Source organism: Plectropomus leopardus, chromosome 14 (assembly GCF_008729295.1).
Source record: "Plectropomus leopardus isolate mb chromosome 14, YSFRI_Pleo_2.0, whole genome shotgun sequence".
NCBI classification, from domain to species: Eukaryota; Metazoa; Chordata; class Actinopteri; order Perciformes; family Serranidae; genus Plectropomus; species Plectropomus leopardus.
The window spans coordinates 27,933,531-27,951,910 of record NC_056476.1 but is presented as its reverse complement, the minus strand read 5'-3'; the positions used below and the strand labels follow the sequence as shown (position 1 = coordinate 27,951,910).

Sequence of the window (18,380 nt, the reverse complement as noted above, 5' to 3'; positions counted from 1 at the left end):
GAAGAAGTTTCAGCTGGTTGGGATGTGCAATCTTCACAGTTAAATGCCACTGTATCCCCAAATTGGACACACTGGACCTTTAAGCCTCTGACTGAAAATTCTCATAATTCTTTAAGAAGAGACGTTTGCAGGTAAAAACACCAGACCTTTAAATTAAATTGACCAGGTGATTAAAACCGGGGAAAACACTGACTAAAGCAGTTTTGAGTTAGAAAATTTGTGTTTTTCCAATGCTGTTTGGTATGTCAGTGATGGGAAGCCAGCCTAACACATGCTAATATGGTTAATCTGTTTTTACTTCTTACTGGGAGTTGCATTATTCACAGAGGTCTGTACCTCTTCAAAACAAATGGACAAAATCTTATACTTATTATAAGACATTCTATTTCTGACAATCTAACCCCTTAATCCTGAACACAGGACCTTTATTGGGTTTTTCTTATTCTTAGACCTTCCCAAATCCATTACAGTGTTAATGTAAGTTAGGCTCAAGCATCCCCTAAGTAAATAGTATTAGTATAGTCATAATAAAACAACTAGACACATGTATAGCTGATAGATAGATAAGCTGTACAAAACCCTTTCTGTTGTCAATTCTAATATCCTTACAGAGATTACGTCTGGATCCAGACTAGCGAAAGTGGCAATGTCCATACTGATGCCCTGGGTTGACAGTTGTACTATATCTTCCAGAGGTGCCCCGCCTATCAGTGAAGAAAGGAAAACAAGGAAATTAGAAATGAGTTCTGGAGAGAGAGAGAGAGAAAGAGAGAGAGAGAGAAACAGCCGCAAAGACAGGTAACGGCTATTCTTACCTAGATAAGGCTTAATTGAATTGTAATAGGCAGTGGGATTAGAATTCAGCGAGCTGAAGGCCGTTTTACTGATCTCATACAGGACTTTCTTCTGTTCCAATGAACACGACGTCAGGTCCAGAGGATTGGCATTTCTGACATGGCGCAAGAATAAAGACACATGCAGTTTTTAGTTCATATCATCATTCACAGTGGCAAAGTTTTGGCATCTTTAAACTAACTGCTCCTTGTCTGTACCCACCTGATGCTCTCTGGGGTGATGGTCCTCAGCGTGCTGGTGTCTAATGAGCACACATTGGAACCAATACTGTTCAGCTCAGTGCTGCCCAGGGAGTTCCCAGAAGCACCCAGGTACTTGGTGATGATTGCTTTGCTCTACACATCAATAAGGAATACAGCAAGTGAACAAATGTATACTGATGTGAGTAAATTTCTTAATATTTATATTACACTGTTTGTAAAGAATGAAAAAACTCCAACATTTTGTAGTTTTAATAATCCTTTCACACTGTACCTTTTCTGCCTCCCATGATCCATCCCCAGATTTCATTAGGGCTGCTAGTGTGTCAGCTTTGGTGATGGTCCACTTGGAGATGTCGTCAAGTGATGCCACACGAGACACTGAATTGAGCACCTGAACTTTATCCTCAGGAACATCCGAAGGGTATGCCTGGAAGTACAGAGAATATGGAATAAGAAGCGAAATTGTATTGAAATTAATTTGTGTAAAGATTTGACCAGTGGTGTGCACAGACTTTTTGAAGGGCAGGGGCGAAAAGGAAAAAAAGGGCACATATAGCATCCTTTCCTCGCCACTGAAGAGGGCACTTTAGACATGTTTTGGCTCCCAAGAGGGCACTTTAATGCGCGTTTTGGCTCCTAGGGGGCACTTTAGCACGCATTTTGGCTTCCAGGAGGACACTTTAGCACACGTTTTGGTTCCCGAGAGGGCAGTTGAGTGTTTTTTCCATCCAAGAGGGCAATTTCATGTATTTTGCCAACCAGGAGGGCAATTTAGCGTGTGCTTTTGCCACCCAATAGGACACTTTAGTGAGTTTTGGCTCCCAAGAGGGCGCTTGAGCACGCGTTTTGGCTCCCAAGAGGGCACTTGAGCACGCGTTTTGGCGTCCAAGAGGGCACTTTAGCGCGCGTTTTGGCTCCCAGGGGGCACTTTAGCACGCGTTTTGGCGTCCAAGAGGGCACTTTAGCGCGCGTTTTGGCTCCCAAGAGGGCACTTTAGCGCACGTTTTGGCTCCCAAGAGGGTACTTTAATGCGCGTTTTGGCTCCCAGGGGGCACTTTAGCACGCATTTTTCAACAATTGGGCCACAAGGGGGGGCGGTCACCCCCCCTGTGCACGCCACTGGATTTGACCATATTTTTCTATTCATAATAAAATCAGAAACACTTTTTTCCAGTGACACATGACAAGATGTCTGTTGTACCATATTTACCTCTTGATTTAACGACACATTCACAAATGACTAAAAAAATAAACTACAGCTGGACGGATTTAAAGGTTGGCTGATTCTATCTGTTGATATGGGCCTTTTAAAGATAATAAGAATACTAATGCTGCGAGATGAGATCTTATTTTACATAAAATATAATGCAGAAAAGAATGTTTAGGGTTTATATGAACATGGTGCCATTACAGGAATTGTCCAGCAGAGCACGCTCTGCTCTGCTCTGCTCTTCATCGTTTACAATGCTCTCAACACTGTGCAATAAAGTACAAACAGTAATTATTCAGAAAACCCGCAAATGAAAATCAGTGGGATTTTCGAATGGGTTTTTGGTTAGATACTTGAAAAGGGATCTGTTGTTAAACCAAGCCAATTTCACAAATTATTTTAATTTTAATTTAGTTTTAATTTTAATCACCTTTTTTTTAAAATCTTTGGATTTATTTTTTTAAGTTGCTCATTGCCTTCTTTCAATGTTTTGTTTAAAGAGAGCCAATTTATTTTTAACACGTTATCCCCACCACTGCTATAATGACCTGATACACAAAACAAATCTTGCGATAAAATTCAAGGCAATTTCACATTCCATATACAAAAAACGTACCTGGTTGAGTTTCGCTAGAATGATTTTCTGATATTCATCGGCATCCACTTTCTCACAGATAGTGTTCAGGTTATCCCTCAGGATAGGGAGGTCCAAGCAGAGGTCAAATTGCGATGCGGTGTAGCCAATGGGGAAAGAATCGTCTTTGACTGTCACCTCGGTTATATCACCAACAGTGCAGCCTTGAGAATGATTGATGAATGAAAAAAAAAGAAAGTCAAGTTAGACACATAAGTGCAGGGTTATGCCATATGTCATTTCATTAAATACGTACAATGTAAAAAACACAAAACAAAACCAAAACACACTATGGCTTCCTATCACTATCTTTACCTGCTCCTCGTTTGGCCCTGACAATGTTGACCTCTTGAAACAGATCCTTGAGCTTAGTCTTCTCTGTGTTTTCTTTCCTCAGTTTGCGCATGAAGATCTTAAGGAACCTTCTCCTTGTTGACTGCAAAAAATATTTCAGAAATGTTTTTACTTTTATCTTTAAATAAGGTGACTCTTACAAAGTTCTTTAAAAATATTGAATGTATAGTATTGGACTAATTAGTATCAATAAACAGGTAAAAGTGAAAATCATACAGATCTGAGCTCGTCCCAGATGTTTCTTGTTAAATACAGAGGTAGGTCCTGAAGATTTTCCAGAGTTGTCCTGTTCCAGGTGCTGACTTTGCTGAAAACAGAAGTTGATATATTCATAAGGAATGCTTTACTACCTTGATTTGAACTTGGTGGCAAACAAGGCCATATTTGGTGCATTGGCATTAAAGTTCTCACATATAAAAATGCCTCTAAATAAAAATGATGATGATCTTTTGATAACACAATGTTGTATGTGTCACGCCCCTCAGCTTCTCATAGCGACACACAGGGTGTCTTTAAGAGTCCCTATGAAAACACATTATAGCAAATGGTTAATGTTGAGTTACCGTTGTAACAGTCAAGTTCAAGTAACGAAACGACTGTGTTGGAATTAGAAAAAAGATAATGTTTTGATTAAAATAAGTATGTTTGTTACATGATATGACATGACGCAAATGTGTCATGAGTCACTGTGAGACCACAGTATGTACATTTCGTGAGATAACATTAAAATTGATATTTGGTTTCACATAGGACACAAACTGTGATCTCCTGGTTGAAATTCTGTGTTTGTTTGACCCATGCACCTCCCTGTTGCCTAGCAAAGATTTTTTCACTCTGTAGACTTTGTCAGTTGCTCTCAATGTCAAGTCTTGCAGCAAAAAAGTTTACAGTAGAGGTTGTTGAAAGCTTGATGTATCCTATAAAGACACCAATGGCTGCTTTAACACAAGGTGTAAATGTGTGCAAACACCACATAATGAGACCACAGCACATGCCCATGATGTTACCCATGATGCCCATGACATCATGGGTAACTTTCTTATCTGTGAAGGCACTATGAATGCTGAAAGGCACAATAAGGTTTTGGAGCAACATATGCTGTCATCTAGATGAAGTCTTTTTCAGTGATTGATGACTGAATGACTGAAAATATGTAGGGCATTATGAGGCACAATATACAACAACAGAGACCCCAGACTGTTGAGTAACTGTAGACGTATATTAAGCAAGAATGCAAGTCTCATAGAAACATTAAAGGCTGCCTTTGACAAAGTGTCAGAATTTGACCCCTGAAATGATAACAGAACTGAATATTTTGTTTCGGTGATTTATAAAATATTTGACTTCTGAAAACAGCTAGGCACAGTTGCTTTTAACAAAAGCTGTTCAAACTGTTGCAAAAAAATTTAGTTGGGGACTGTTTTCAGCATTTGGTGGCGAGCTTAATGTAGAGACTGCTTCTGAGTATTTACAGCAGCAGAACGATGTATGTGGAATTGAGTTGGTGTAAACTGCAGTGCTTGTGTATGTTTCTGGGAATGACTGAACATGTCACAAGGTGTAAGAGAATGGTTCTGCAGTGTGCAATGTGATTCTAATCGTTTTTGAACAACAATGGAGCTGTAAACTACATTTGGTTTTAGAAGATCAATGCATTGTTGGTTTTGGTCTTTTCATTGGATTTGCGGACAATAAGAAAAACATAGAATATTACCAGCCTATCCACTGAATTGCAGTCGGAATAGCTATTGATTTATCAATTTCTTTTACCCATATCGTGTGTTCCCAGACAGCAGCTGTGTCTCCATGGCAGTAATCTGGCTGGCAGAGAAGTCCTTGCAGGCTTTGAGTTTTTCCAGAATGAGAGGATCAGAGTTCTGGATGTAAGAACTGTCCAGAGTGCAGGCCATGTTTCCCAGCACCTCCAGGTTATCGCTGCTCAGATTCACACCACTTATACCCTAGACAGTAAAATCACAACATTTAATTTAAAATGCCACACAGTACCTTGACTGTCTAAATCGGAATATAGATCCTTCATCCCTTGAAGACCACTTACATGGGACATGGCAATTCTTTTTCAAGCCGGAAGTTGGATGTTATTTTCTCCGCTGTTTACAATAATTATTTGTAACATTTCATATTTACATGAATGAAAAAATGATATGGACATCTACATGTCTTTGGGATGACCCCAGTTCCAGAAATGTTAACATGCTGTGTATAATTTGGTTTAAGAACAGAATGCACCAATTTGCAAATCTGTTTTGACCTGTACTCTGGTGAATACAGTCCAAAGACAATATATTTAATGTTCAAACTGATTAACTTCATTGTTTTTTGTAAATATACACTCATTTTGAGTTTAATGCTTGCAACATATTCCATAAAAATTGGGACAGGGGCAACAAAAGACACAGAAAAAAGTTATAGAATGCTCAAAAAGCACCTGTCTGGAACCTTCCACAGTGGAACTATTGTCTGTAAAAACAGTTCATCACTGTATCCACCAACTAAAGTTAAGGCTCTGCCATGCAAGTTAAATCCATACATCAACAACATACAGAAACACTGCCAACTTCTCTGAGCCTGAGCTCATCTGATACAGACTGACACAAGGTGGAAAAGTGTGCTATGGTCTGACTAGTTTACATTTCAAATTGTTTTCTGGAATCATGGGAAATGTGTCCTCCAAACTCAGGAGGAAAAGGGCCATCCAGAGTTTTATCAGTGACAATTTCAAAAGCCAGCATCTGTGATGGTATGGAAGTGCATTAGTGCACATGGCATCATGGGTAACCTTTCAGGGACGTCTCTGCTTATCCCAGCAAGACAATGAGCTATATTCTATACATGTTACAACAGCATGGTTTCATAGTAAAAGAGTGCAGGTACTGGCCTGCCTGAAGTCCATACTTATCCTATCCATTAAGTGCAAAATATGACAATGGAGACCCTGATCTGTTGAGCAACTGAAGTCAAAGATCAAGCAAGAATGGGAAAGAATTTCACTTTCAATCAATGTCCTCAGTTCCCAAATGCTCCCTAAGTAATGGTAAAATAGAAGGTGATGTAACACAGTGGTAAACACGCCCCTGTCCCAACTTTATGGGAACATGTTGCAGACATCAGATTCAGAATGAGTGTATATACAACAAAATAATAAACTTTATCAGTTTGAACATTACATATCTTCTATGGACTGTATTCAACTGAGTACAGGTCAAAAAGGATCTGCAAATCACTGCATTTTGTTGTTATTTAAGTTTTACACCCTGTCCCAAATTTTTGAGGTCATATACTATTACTAACTGTTGCAATAAAATGGGGTCTAAACCTTTTGAAACCTGAGCATGAGAGGAAGAAGGCAATGAGGAACTTGGCAAAAAAAATTGCCAAAGAAATTAAAGAAATCTACTACTACTACTAAGTTACAAGAAAACTATCTAAAAATAAATGACAGAAAATAATCGTTTAAAACAGAAACAAACACAAAAATGACCTTAAGAAAGTGATTTAATAAAAAAGAAAAAAGGAAAGACTAGACTAACTCTAGATATATAATAATTGGATTTATAAATGACATTTTCTAGACATTTTCCCCTAGTTTTCACACTATCATATAATTCCCCCCAGCTATTTTTTAGATTATTTTCTCATCTCCTTATACCTTTTTTGTGTCCGTGACTCTTCTTTCCAGGTTGCTCATTGCCTTTATTCCAAAAGTTTTCAAAATAAATCAAACCCTGTTTCTCAGGTTTCAGAGGATTACATACTTGTGAAAGGCTTCTGAACACAGCACAAGAAAACCAAACGACAATCCAGGTTTTAAATTAAGCTGTCTTTGTTGTTTTTTGCTATTTAACTTTTTTAACACAAGGTGCTACCTACCCTATTTCCCTTAGCACACTTATAACAAATCTTAATTTTAATGGCACCCACCAAGCAGGTCCTGGCGTCACTGAGTAGCAGTGAGTTCCTGTTCAAAATGCTGGAGGTCACAGAGAAGTCTGCATCACCCATTGCGGAAAAGTATGACTTGCAGTTGGCTTTCTCCACATCTTTGGTGCTTTAATGAACATACAAATTGATGGGAAAATCTATAAGCAATGTTAAAAACCATAGACATATTATGAAGTCAATGCATAAAATGCTCACTCACTTTAGGTAGAGCAGCATGTCTGAGGGATAATCTGTGAAGTTCTGGGAGATTCTTCCATCGAGCAGGTTGTACATGCACGTCAGCTGTACAAAATTATGCAAAGACACAAAAAATACTAATTGTTATACAAGTTAGTGGTCCTTTGCACAACATTCTTAAGTCATGACTCTGGTATTACACACTCAGCTATAATTATAATATATTATAATTATAACATGGGCTATGATCCCGACTAATCTGGCTGGTATATTCATGTTGATTAGAAATGTATATATGTGTGAACATGTGTGTTTATATATATATATATATATATATATATATATATATATATATATATATGCATGTATGCATGCACACATTTATTAACTGATCTGTTGGTAAGGATGTCAACATCTGGAAAAGTGAAGTTCTACTTTGGTAGCTGTGCTCTTTTGGTTGTTGACCCCAGAAGCTAAAATATTTTAATAATAGAAGTCAAAATAATAAAATATAAATAGATAAAATATCTCAATTCAGAAGCTGACCCTCTTGAAATTAATTTGGCCAAGTGGATCATTTAAATTCTATTATTGATTAATTCAATTGATTTGTGAGTAAATGCTAAGATTTTAGAATCTTTTTGTTGTTACTATTCTAAAATGGACTGGAAGCCACTGTATGTACTTTGTGTGTTTATGGGGACATGTGCGGGGGTCAGGGTGCTGCTGGGTGGCCAATCGGGGACATAGGCTGTCCTCTGTCTCTCCACCAGTGCTGTTCAGGGTCTCTTGATCACCAAACACTACCCCAGTATTGATTTGCTTGTTGACTGGTGTCATATAATCCCACATGGGATGGGTCACAGTAGTGGCATGACACAAAAATAAAATCATTCATTCATTTATTTATTCATTCTTAGTTTATCTTATTTTTTAACTTCTCAGATAAGGCCATAATTATTTGTTAAATTAGTTTCAGGTAGATTTCATCTGAGCTTACCTGTGACTCATCCAACTTCACTTTAGCCCTGCCTTTCCTTGGCCTGCTGGCATGGATCAGCTCATTGATCCTGTTTTTTGTCATTTTTTGGACTGTTGTGCATGTGAAGCCTTGCAGCACAGGTGGATTAAGTCTATGGGGTATAATGACAAAAAGAAAAAAAGAGTTAATAGACTGTGGACAATCTTCCTTAGGCAAAAAACAAAAAACAAAAAAAAAAAAAACAACAATGGTCGTGGAACTTGTTCACTTACTCTTCGATGTCAAAGTCTGTTTCACCAAGTGTGTCAAAAAACATGGCAGCCTAGAACCACAGATACAGCGAAGTTAACTGTAAATTCAATGATGTATCACTCTATAGTAATGCTATATCTATATATATCTTATCATACAATATGGCATGATTGAGTGCTGATGCTGTTTTTTTTGTATGAGGAAAACTTTAAAGGGGTAGATCAATTATTTTGAAGTGGGGTTATATGGGATACTTATCCATAGACATTAAATTACACACAGTAGATGTCAGATGGCATGCCCCAAGTTTGGAGAAGCTGGATGTAGTCTGACATGGAAACCAAAGCAATGTATTCTTTTAGATGAGTGTAAAAACCTATTTAAGCCTCCTAAAAAAGTCCCATTTGCAAGAGACTGATATCAGTTTAAGCTTGAACTATTTTGAGAGTAATTTTACAGCTGTATCTTGCTTTCAAACGGTAATTTCCAATGGGAAACTAAAGTTGTTATGTTGCCCTCTTTAGACCCAGACTCCACTGAGAAAAACAATGATTTACCACTGCTGACACAGGAGATGCTGGTGTACAGCTGCCTTGATCAGTTGTTTTGTTTGTATTATTCTGTGACATTGGCATTTAAAAGGGTTAAAAGGTTTACGCAATGACACAAACTTACTAGCTGATCAAAGCAGCAGTTGACAAGCAGCTTCTTTGTGCTTTGAGCTAAAATTAGTTTTTTTTGTCAAAGGAGTCTAGTGGCTGTGACAATGGGGAACTGAAGCTGTTCAGGGCTTCAGTGCCGAAACGGGCTGTCTCACAGAAAGGTAAAGCCCTGAAAATATTTTAAATATAGCCTACACTTAAACTGATATTGATTTTTTTAGGTGGCTAAAATATGTTTTCTTGCTGACTCCTATCCACATCAGTACATTGCCTAGCTTCTGTAACAGAAGTTCTGCCTGCTTCTCTAAACTTGAAGCGTACCAGCTGACATCTACTATATAAAACACTGACTTTTAGAAAGTACCCCATACAACCCCACTTCAAAAAATCTCCCTTTGAATTTTTAAGCCTTCATTTGATCTGGTAAACCTAACCTTAATCCTAACCCTATTTTACTACCCCTAGCAGAGAGTAAGAGTAAGTTAATGGGGGTTGTTGATAAGTATCGTGATGGTAGTCACCTTATAATCCTGAAGTCAATTTAATTGCCTTAGTTTCAGTAAGGAATCATGCTACATGCTAATTGTAATTTCTGGCACTGTAATGGAACATCTGTAACTTCAGTCTGAAAATTTCAGCATTAGATTTCAAAAACTTGTCTGCAATTAATTCCCCTCTCTGCATATGGCCACAGACTGACCTGATCTGACGTCCATTCCTTTTTGTTAAGCACGCTAATATCCACAGTCTCCTCGGAGAAAAGGAGCAGGGAAGGTGGGATCTCACTTGCCAAGGCATCAGGGACATTCTGCACCACGCTGGCTGGTGCTGTGTCCACAGAAATGATCTGCCAGGAAATTTAACAGAGTTAAAACCAAAATCAGAAATCAACTCAAAATTTCCTGTGCATACATAAATAACATACATTTCAGCTATTTTCTGCATTTGTTTGTGTGTCTGAACCTAACCACATATTAGCGATAGCATTGTTGAAACATAAAGTCTTAACATATCTGCTACATAATAACATGCAAATGAAACATATCTGTGCTCCTTTTAAATTTGGATTTTGAGAAGTGAAATTTACACCCTGGTTTTTGTGCATGTACTCTGTTTAATAAAACCATAAAATATCCAAGTATCAAATATGTTTTCAGTTTAATCTTTGATCAACAATGGCTGCAGTGTTGTAAAGAGTCCAAAGTTACTGTAACTTGTACCTGCTGGGTGAAGGTGTGCTGGACGATTTGTGGGGCTGTCAGCATGTTGGAAACGAAGGTGCTGCTCTGGGCAATGGTAGTAAGCTCAGCAGCTGGGATTTTTTCGATTGAGTCTGAAGAAACTCCAGCAACCAGTGTGCCGAGGGATTCCAGGGAGTCTCCACTGTTGATCTGTTTAAAATACAAAGTACTCCACAGTCATTTAATAAAAGTATACTGAAATGAATACCAAACAGCGTTGGGCGTACCCTTGGGTGTAAATCATTAAAATAAATCACATGATTATCAGCCATGTCACCAAGGACAGTGAGGCCTTTACCTGGAAGCCTGAGGCAGTGATGGTTTGGACGATTGTAGTGGCCTGCTCCTGGTTCCAGTTGCCGACTGAACCCAGGGTGGGCAAAGAGGAAACCAGCACTACTGGGGAAACCGAAGTGATCTGGCTACTGGTCAAGCCTGTGCTAGAATTGCCCAGTTTCTCAAACGTATCTGCCGTGAAGGTCTTGATGTTGGATACCAGAGCTGCAGATACCTACAGAATCAAAAATACCAGGTTATGAACAAAAAACAACTGTGGACATTTTACTATTGTATCATTTTAATGCTCAGCCTCCCTGGGAAAGTTTACTCCAGGGTGCTGGAAAGGAGGCTCTAACTGATTGTCATATATCAGACTCAGGAGGAGCAATGTAGATTCTGTTGGCCTCCAACAGGGTTGTCCCTTGTCTTTGATTCTGTCTGTGATATTCATGGGCAAGATCTCAAGGTGTGAACAGGGAGAGGAAAGGGGCCAATTTGTGGACCTCTGAATTGCATCTTTGCTTTTTGCAGATGATGTGGTTCTGTTGGCTTCATCAAAATGTGATCTCAAGCATACACTGGGGCGGTTTGCAGAGGTTCTCTGCTGGAAACAGTGGCTTGCCCCCTCTTGTTTGGGAGAGAGCTACTGCTCTAAGCAAAGGAGTTCAAGCATGTTGGGGTCTATCTCATGAGTGAGGGTAAAATGGAGTGTGAGATTGATAGGCAGTTTGGTGCTTCATCTGCAGTGATGCAGTGTTGTACTGGACTGTCGTGTTGAAGAGGGAGCTGAGCCTCAAAACAAAGCTTTTAATTTACCTGTCCATCTATGTTTTGACACCCACCTATGGTCATTAGCTTTGGGTAGGGAATGAAAGAATGAGATTGCAGATACAAGCAGCTTAAATGAGGTTTCCCCTTAGGATGTCTGGACTAGGCCTTAGGAGCACACACATCCAGAGCTTGTTTAAAGCCACTGCTCCTTTGTGTCAAAAGGAGCAAGCTGAGGTGGTTTGGGCATCTGATCAGGATGCCTCCTCAGCAACTCCCTTCAGAGGTGTTCCGGGCACATCCAACTGGTAGAAGGACCTGGGTTACACCCAGAACAAGCTGCAGGGATTATATATCTCATCTGGCCTGGGAATGCCAGGCCAGATGAGATATATTCTATGTTGAATAATGCAGCGTAATCATACATTCAAAGTCTGCTGCTGGACCAATTAAAGACAGTAATAACAACATGACCATTATGGCGTTCAAGTGGTCATGTAGTCATTGATAATCTGGTGCTTGCATTTGAGTTTTATGGTGAATTAGTTGTAGTTTGTGTTCTGTGCTGTTTTGAATGTATTTTTTCTCCCCCTTGTGTACTCAAAGCTGTCAATGCTAAAAAAAATTTCAAAGTGTGTAAAAGGTACATATTTGAAGACAATTTAAAAACTGTTAAACTCTGTTTCTGTCTTGCAATAATTGGAGCTGGTACCTCAGGATCATTTGTTCCATTACAGAATTGCTCCAGCTCAGTCAAGATGGGTAGGATGTCATCTTCATTTGCAGCAGAATATGCTGAACTTGGGACTTCACTGAAGCACAGGAAGGAACCTGGAAGCCTAGATGAAATGCCAATATAGACAATTTTAACATATCAAATGACAAAAAATGACCCACTAAATAATATGTATGATATACATATATGCCACAGTTGCATTTTTGTCAAATTAGTGGATACTTACTTCAGAGGGCTGAAGGTTGGGTTGATTTCATAAAGCTCAAAGATGTACAGTTCAGTTACATCTTCTGGGATTGCTGGGTTGTCAAAGAGCTCCAGGTTGGCTTTGTCCGTTAAGAACACTTCAGCCTTCAAAAATGTATTAGCACAAAGGCCAATAAATTACCATTTAAAAATGACTTTGGTTTTCTCAGCCTTAACTCAATTATTTGATACTAAAATGAAAACAGATTTTAACAAAACTAGATTTTATTTATTTTGAACATTATCTTTGATTAAATTTGATAAAAAGTGATATCAGGGCATACTTGACTGGTGGAGGTAAAGGTGGTGAGATCATCCACAGTGACAAACGTCACAAAAGTGCCGATGTTATTAACAAACCAGGCAGTGGAATTTAGTTCTGGGTCACTGGTACTGAAGCATCTGGCTTCAGAGCCTATAAAACGGGAAAAAACAGAAATTTACTAAAAAAGAATGTAAAGTATTGAACAATCATGTAATATAAGCAATAAGTCATTTAAGGACTAGCGGAGCTGATACTAAAACAAGAGTCTACAACTATGCTACTAACTCTGTGTGGCTGGGCACAATAGTGCTTATAGTTAATTTTGATGTTAATGTGACAATACTAACATGCTTATGTTTAGTAGCTATAAAGATGACCACATAGTTAAGCATGTTAGTATGCTGAATTAGCTGAGGCTGATGGTAGTGTCAATATTTTTGCATACAGAGGAAAAGTCAGGGGATCCCTTAGGAATCATCACCTTGAGACCATTAAATGTTTGCACAAAATTTCATGACAGACTGACATCGCAAGCCTTATAGCCACTCTGTTAACATGTCTGAAAACAATTGGCATGGTGATTTGTAATGGAGAGTTGGCTTTTGTAGATTTGAAGTTGCACATGGCAAGATTTTGTATATAAATCAAGTCATCTTATCAGTCAAAGTTACATCAGATCCTTATAAACTGATATTATGTAGAATTCCACAATTTGCCCAAATGATTTTGTACAATTGGATAAGGACGTTTCTTAACCTACACCAAATGACAAATCACACAAGGTCTAGTGTTTCGGATTTAGTGTCATCTATTGGTGAGGTTGCAGAATGCAACCAGCTGAAACTTCTGTGTGCCAAGCATTTGGGAGAAATATGGTGGATGGGAAAAAGTGAATGGCCCTATTTAGAGCCAGTATTTGGTGTGTCAATTCTGGGCTACTGCAGAAACAACGTGATGACCTCTGTGGAAGAGGGCCAGGTCCCCAGGAAGTGCGCCAGGCTTTGAAGCCAAGTTTTGAATAGGCCAAACAGTCAGTATGTTTACATGCACCATTGTGTTGAGCAGACGGATTATAGCTCGATTAGGCTATTTAATCGGACTACTGTTCTTGTCCCAGTGTACAAGCCCCGGGGAAGACTCGCTTTATTGATGTAAGTATATCCAACTCCACCATGGTAGGTGGTGATATACCCCCTTTCAGCTAGTTACTATTGATCCTTTTTCCAGTTGACCGATTATGTAACATATAAAACAAGTTAGCGAGAAACAAAAAGGTTGCATGTCTAACGTTGAAAATAATTGCCATGCTGATACGTACATATTATTTCATTTTCTTCCCTTTTTCTTCTTTTGTTTTTCCCAACTTTCTTACAAATTTATGGTGTTCGACCTCTAGGTCAAAGCCTGGCACATGGACTATTGAGCAATCGCAGAACACCAGGCCAGTTCATGTCTGGTTGATATGTATACATGAAAGAGGAAATTAACCCCTAACTACATTATCAAGGTATGTTAGTCTGACAAATCTGACTAGATACGATTTCAGTCAGACTAACATGCTTACATGTATTTAAAAGTCCAGAAATAGTGGGAGTAACCCAATAATTCAACTTTTTCTAACATCAAGTAAGCATACTGAGTCTAATTAGAACATTACATGATGTCATTGGGCCCATAAAGAACTTTTCCCAATGACTGACATGACAAAAGAGAAGTCTGTAAATCAATGGATACATTTTTTTGAACATCACAACCCCCAAGAAATGATTTGTTTCACCATCAGAATTTGATCCTTCCCATTCAACAATACTTTGAAAGTCAAGATGAGCCATGCAATTAAATATTTTTATGCCCATTGAAAGTAGTGGAGTACTAAAACAGAAGTTAGCCACTTGGCTGCAGTAAGTCACAGTAAAATAAACTAAATCAAAAACCTTTGTCTAATTAACTCTTGGTCTAAAAAATTAGAAAGAAAAAAAATTCAGCTTCATTCTCTCCACCAAGAGTTGAAGTTAGACTCAGCATGGACAGTCATAATTAGACCCTTTAGATCCACATCCATCCTACGTCATACATTTGTTAAAAAAATGCTTTGTACCAGTTAAGTAGGTCCGGATGGTGTCATATACATCACCCCGTCCAAACTCAGAATTGTATGTGAAGTTATTTCCCAACACAGAGACACTGTTGAAAGGAAAAACACATTATTCAATGGTAGCACTATTGTCACTGAGCTTTGTGACACTGTAAAAAAAAAAAAAAAAAAGTAGACTTACAATTCCTGGAAGGCAAAACATGAAGCATTCTGCACTTCGTTGGCACTGATGAGGCTTTTGGTGAGGAATCTGAGATAGTTTGGCAACCGTCGCTCAAACCAGGCATGAACCTCAGCTCTGCTGTCGCTCCTCAGTGCCAAAGGCCAAACACAAGGCAGGATCACCTGTCTCACATCATCTGCAACATCCTCCTAATAGCATACACGTGATATGTTTAATGAGAAGCTGGCGTTAAATCTTTTGTTTTAAACTCACGGTCAAATGATGTTTTATAGACAGTGCCTATTGTGGCAAAATCATCATTTGGATGCTACATCACAATGTAAGAGTGGCATGTTTCATCAGTAATAATGTATGTTATATAGAACCACTTAGCAAGAGGACATACCGTTTCAAGGAAGGAAGTGGTGTTTTGGTAGTTGTTTAAGATGACACAGATGTCAGAGTCTTCATCAATCACATTGGGTTGACTGAGGAGCTGATTCAGCTCTGAGGTGCTGATGGTATTTAAGAGCTGAAAGAAAAAGAAATTAGTTGAAAAAGTTGCATATATTTTGATATCATTGGTAGAACAGTACATCTGTGGGCATTTGCATTACAACCATAACTATTATTTACTAAAGTATCTATGTCTTTATAGTCTGTTTGGGAATTTCTATATGGATTTAAGTATTGTTTTGTATAAGTATTATTACCTCTGACTGGCGTTTCTCTGGCAGAAGAGACGTGAACATGGACAAGTTTGGAAAATCAAATCTGAGGAAAGTGTCTCTCAAGTAGATGTAGAAGCTTCCACTGGTGTAACACTTGAGGGGTGGTGGACCTGTATTAAACATAAATGAAATCACTGTGCACCCTGGTACAGAATAATCTTTATTGATATTGGGAACATATTGGCAGAAACAAATATATTAAATAGGCATGGGCTACATACAACAACACATTTTCTTTTCTCTCAGATGTATATCTCTCACACAAACCTTGGAGGAAGTAGAGGATGTTATCATGGATCTCCCTTTGGGTGTCATTGCTGAATGTCAAGTGTTGTGCGTCCAGCAATTTAATCCTAAATTCAGATAAAAATTAGTCCAAAGCAAATAAAAACTATTATCAGAACGATTATGACCCAGACTAAAAGGATTCTTACAACTCTTGGCTGCTGTTACAACTCCTGTTATTCCCAATGTCAAATAAGGGTGTCACCAGGCTCGAAGAGAGGTTAACCACCAGAGGGCTCAGTCGAACCCTGAGCCACTGCAGGAACTCTGTATCATTGATGACTGAAGAGGACAGATCCCCATTGTCAATTACTTCTTGGAGGAAGGCAGATTTCACCTCTACTGAGTAGTTGAGTGGGTGTTCCTGAAGAATTTGGCACAGAATAAATAAAGGTTAGAAGTGAATGGTTTGCATTATAGTAGAGATGATTATGTTACCCCTTATGCGTCATTTATCCAGTATAAAAACCCAAATTTCTGTGTTCCCTTGTTGCTTTTAAAATCCAGCTAAAGACACAAAACTACTTTTTGTGGAAATATCCAGAAATGTACCTTTAGCTTTAAGCCTAGATTGAGATTTTAGCAGGTTTACCAAGTTACAAGCTAAATACAATGTAACCTTGACATTTGTAGGTATGTTAACTTTTAAGACTGTGAAACACTGAGCCGACATCGGAGAGCTAGAAGCAATGAAAGCCCCATGCTGCTTCACCCTCATGTTGCTATGTCCAGACCAAAAAGTTGTACAGGAACACACCAAACCGACAAACACATATGTTCTGCGCCTGCATGAGAGAAGAATCCCCTCCATGCCAGCAGATGGCAGTTGTCCGTAATCATCATTCAAAATGGGAAATCGGAAGACCACAATCCATCAAGAAACGTTTCTGCTAAAGAGCTCAGTTGTTAAAGAAAAACAATCCTACTTCATATAACAATTTTTAACCTCCCTCCTTCTTGACATTAGCCCTTTGCTTACATTTTTCACCTTTGTTTCTCTTCTAGTGCGCTGAGCTGGACAGCCAATCAGGGTGATTTCATTCACCAACGGGCTCAGCAGCTGCCACAGCTAATTCAACATGCTGAATGGGCAGAAAACACGCTGACGAAGGTTGACAAGGGGCAACGGTGCAGGACACACTGTGGCAATGAGGGCCACGGACACTCAGCGTCAGTCCGACGTGAGCGAAGGCCAAACGGCAGCTTGGCATGTCACAGCCTTTCAAGCTAATTGCTACTGCAGCTGACTAGTTAACTTGCTATTTTAAGTAAGCCTGAAACAATGTTAGTGAGTATACTAGGGTTTTCAGGCTACAATAAAAGACACAATAATTGGGAATACATCTAGAAATCTAATATTTGCTGTTGTTCACGTCTGATGTTACTGCTAAAATAATTCAGTTTTTTGAGGTGTACAAAACATTTTTTCTTCATGCTAGTTTGCTCAACAAGCCACAAGGAGACATCTAAACGGCTAGGATTTGTTCATGCTTTGCTGTCTCATGTAACAGCTACTAAAACAATTTAATCTAAGTGAAATAAATAGGTGGAGAAAATATTAGTAATTCCTCTCAAAACAGAGTGCCCCAGGGATGACGTTTTTCTGTAGGCTGATGCAGAAGTTAGCATTGTCTTGGTTTACTCTTCAAAGAGACCATGGAACTTTCCATTGGATTTTGGATTATTTCAGACTGTGGCAAGCAAATGTATGTTTACGATACTTAAATGTTTTTGTTCAGCAGGATAATCTTCATAAATGAATACAATTGTAAGGATTCTTCAAGCCTATTTGCAATAATTAATAACTAACATTAGGTTATAAACAAACTGCAGTTGCATGACTAAACATCGCCACCACCTGCAGGCTGTAAAGACCTGTTCAGCACAGTCTGGTGTGAGGAAGTTCTGTAGTCTCATTAAATATTCTCTCTCAAGTCTCTCAGGCTTGTTTTAACCATAGACCTTATTTTAGGCAATAAAACCAAAAACCCATTGACTTCAGGACGAGGGAACAGGGAGGGCTGAATTGTTAATTCATTTCCTGGTTTTAGGACTCAGTCCTGGGGCACCCTATAGAGCAATACAATTTAACAGCACTACAAACTGATATCACCAAAATTCTCAGAATTTTGTGTCAATTCAACACCTCTCTAAAACAGTTTGTCATAACCGTAATGAAGTTAGGATTCATTGCAGAGCTGTTGTATTAAACTACATGATATTAGCTATAATAGTCTGGGCATTATATAAACTGGGTACACACTATATTATGCAAAAAA

General features: G+C 38.7%; 1 protein-coding gene across 2 annotated transcripts in view; it reads right to left on the bottom strand.

Moving 5' to 3' along the window:
- Positions 1-18,380, bottom strand: part of LOC121953318 — a 49,304-nt gene that overhangs the window by 2,396 nt on the left and 28,528 nt on the right. Inside the window, exons 110-133 of one of the 2 annotated variants that reach the window (XM_042500337.1) lie at positions 16,251-16,465; positions 16,084-16,169; positions 15,799-15,926; positions 15,492-15,617; positions 15,104-15,294; positions 14,926-15,011; positions 12,847-12,977; positions 12,543-12,667; positions 12,293-12,419; positions 10,832-11,044; positions 10,513-10,683; positions 9,993-10,139; positions 8,651-8,700; positions 8,397-8,529; positions 7,419-7,501; positions 7,199-7,325; positions 5,027-5,217; positions 3,473-3,563; positions 3,218-3,338; positions 2,885-3,066; positions 1,330-1,491; positions 1,057-1,190; positions 816-949; positions 610-704 (exon numbers count right to left, since the gene is read on the bottom strand). In XM_042500337.1, the coding sequence (XP_042356271.1) occupies positions 610-704; positions 816-949; positions 1,057-1,190; positions 1,330-1,491; positions 2,885-3,066; positions 3,218-3,338; positions 3,473-3,563; positions 5,027-5,217; positions 7,199-7,325; positions 7,419-7,501; positions 8,397-8,529; positions 8,651-8,700; positions 9,993-10,139; positions 10,513-10,683; positions 10,832-11,044; positions 12,293-12,419; positions 12,543-12,667; positions 12,847-12,977; positions 14,926-15,011; positions 15,104-15,294; positions 15,492-15,617; positions 15,799-15,926; positions 16,084-16,169; positions 16,251-16,465 (3,249 nt within the window). The remainder of the gene's footprint in view (positions 1-609; positions 705-815; positions 950-1,056; positions 1,191-1,329; positions 1,492-2,884; positions 3,067-3,217; positions 3,339-3,472; positions 3,564-5,026; positions 5,218-7,198; positions 7,326-7,418; positions 7,502-8,396; positions 8,530-8,650; positions 8,701-9,992; positions 10,140-10,512; positions 10,684-10,831; positions 11,045-12,292; positions 12,420-12,542; positions 12,668-12,846; positions 12,978-14,925; positions 15,012-15,103; positions 15,295-15,491; positions 15,618-15,798; positions 15,927-16,083; positions 16,170-16,250; positions 16,466-18,380) is intronic. The other variant, XM_042500338.1, reaches the window with a different exon arrangement.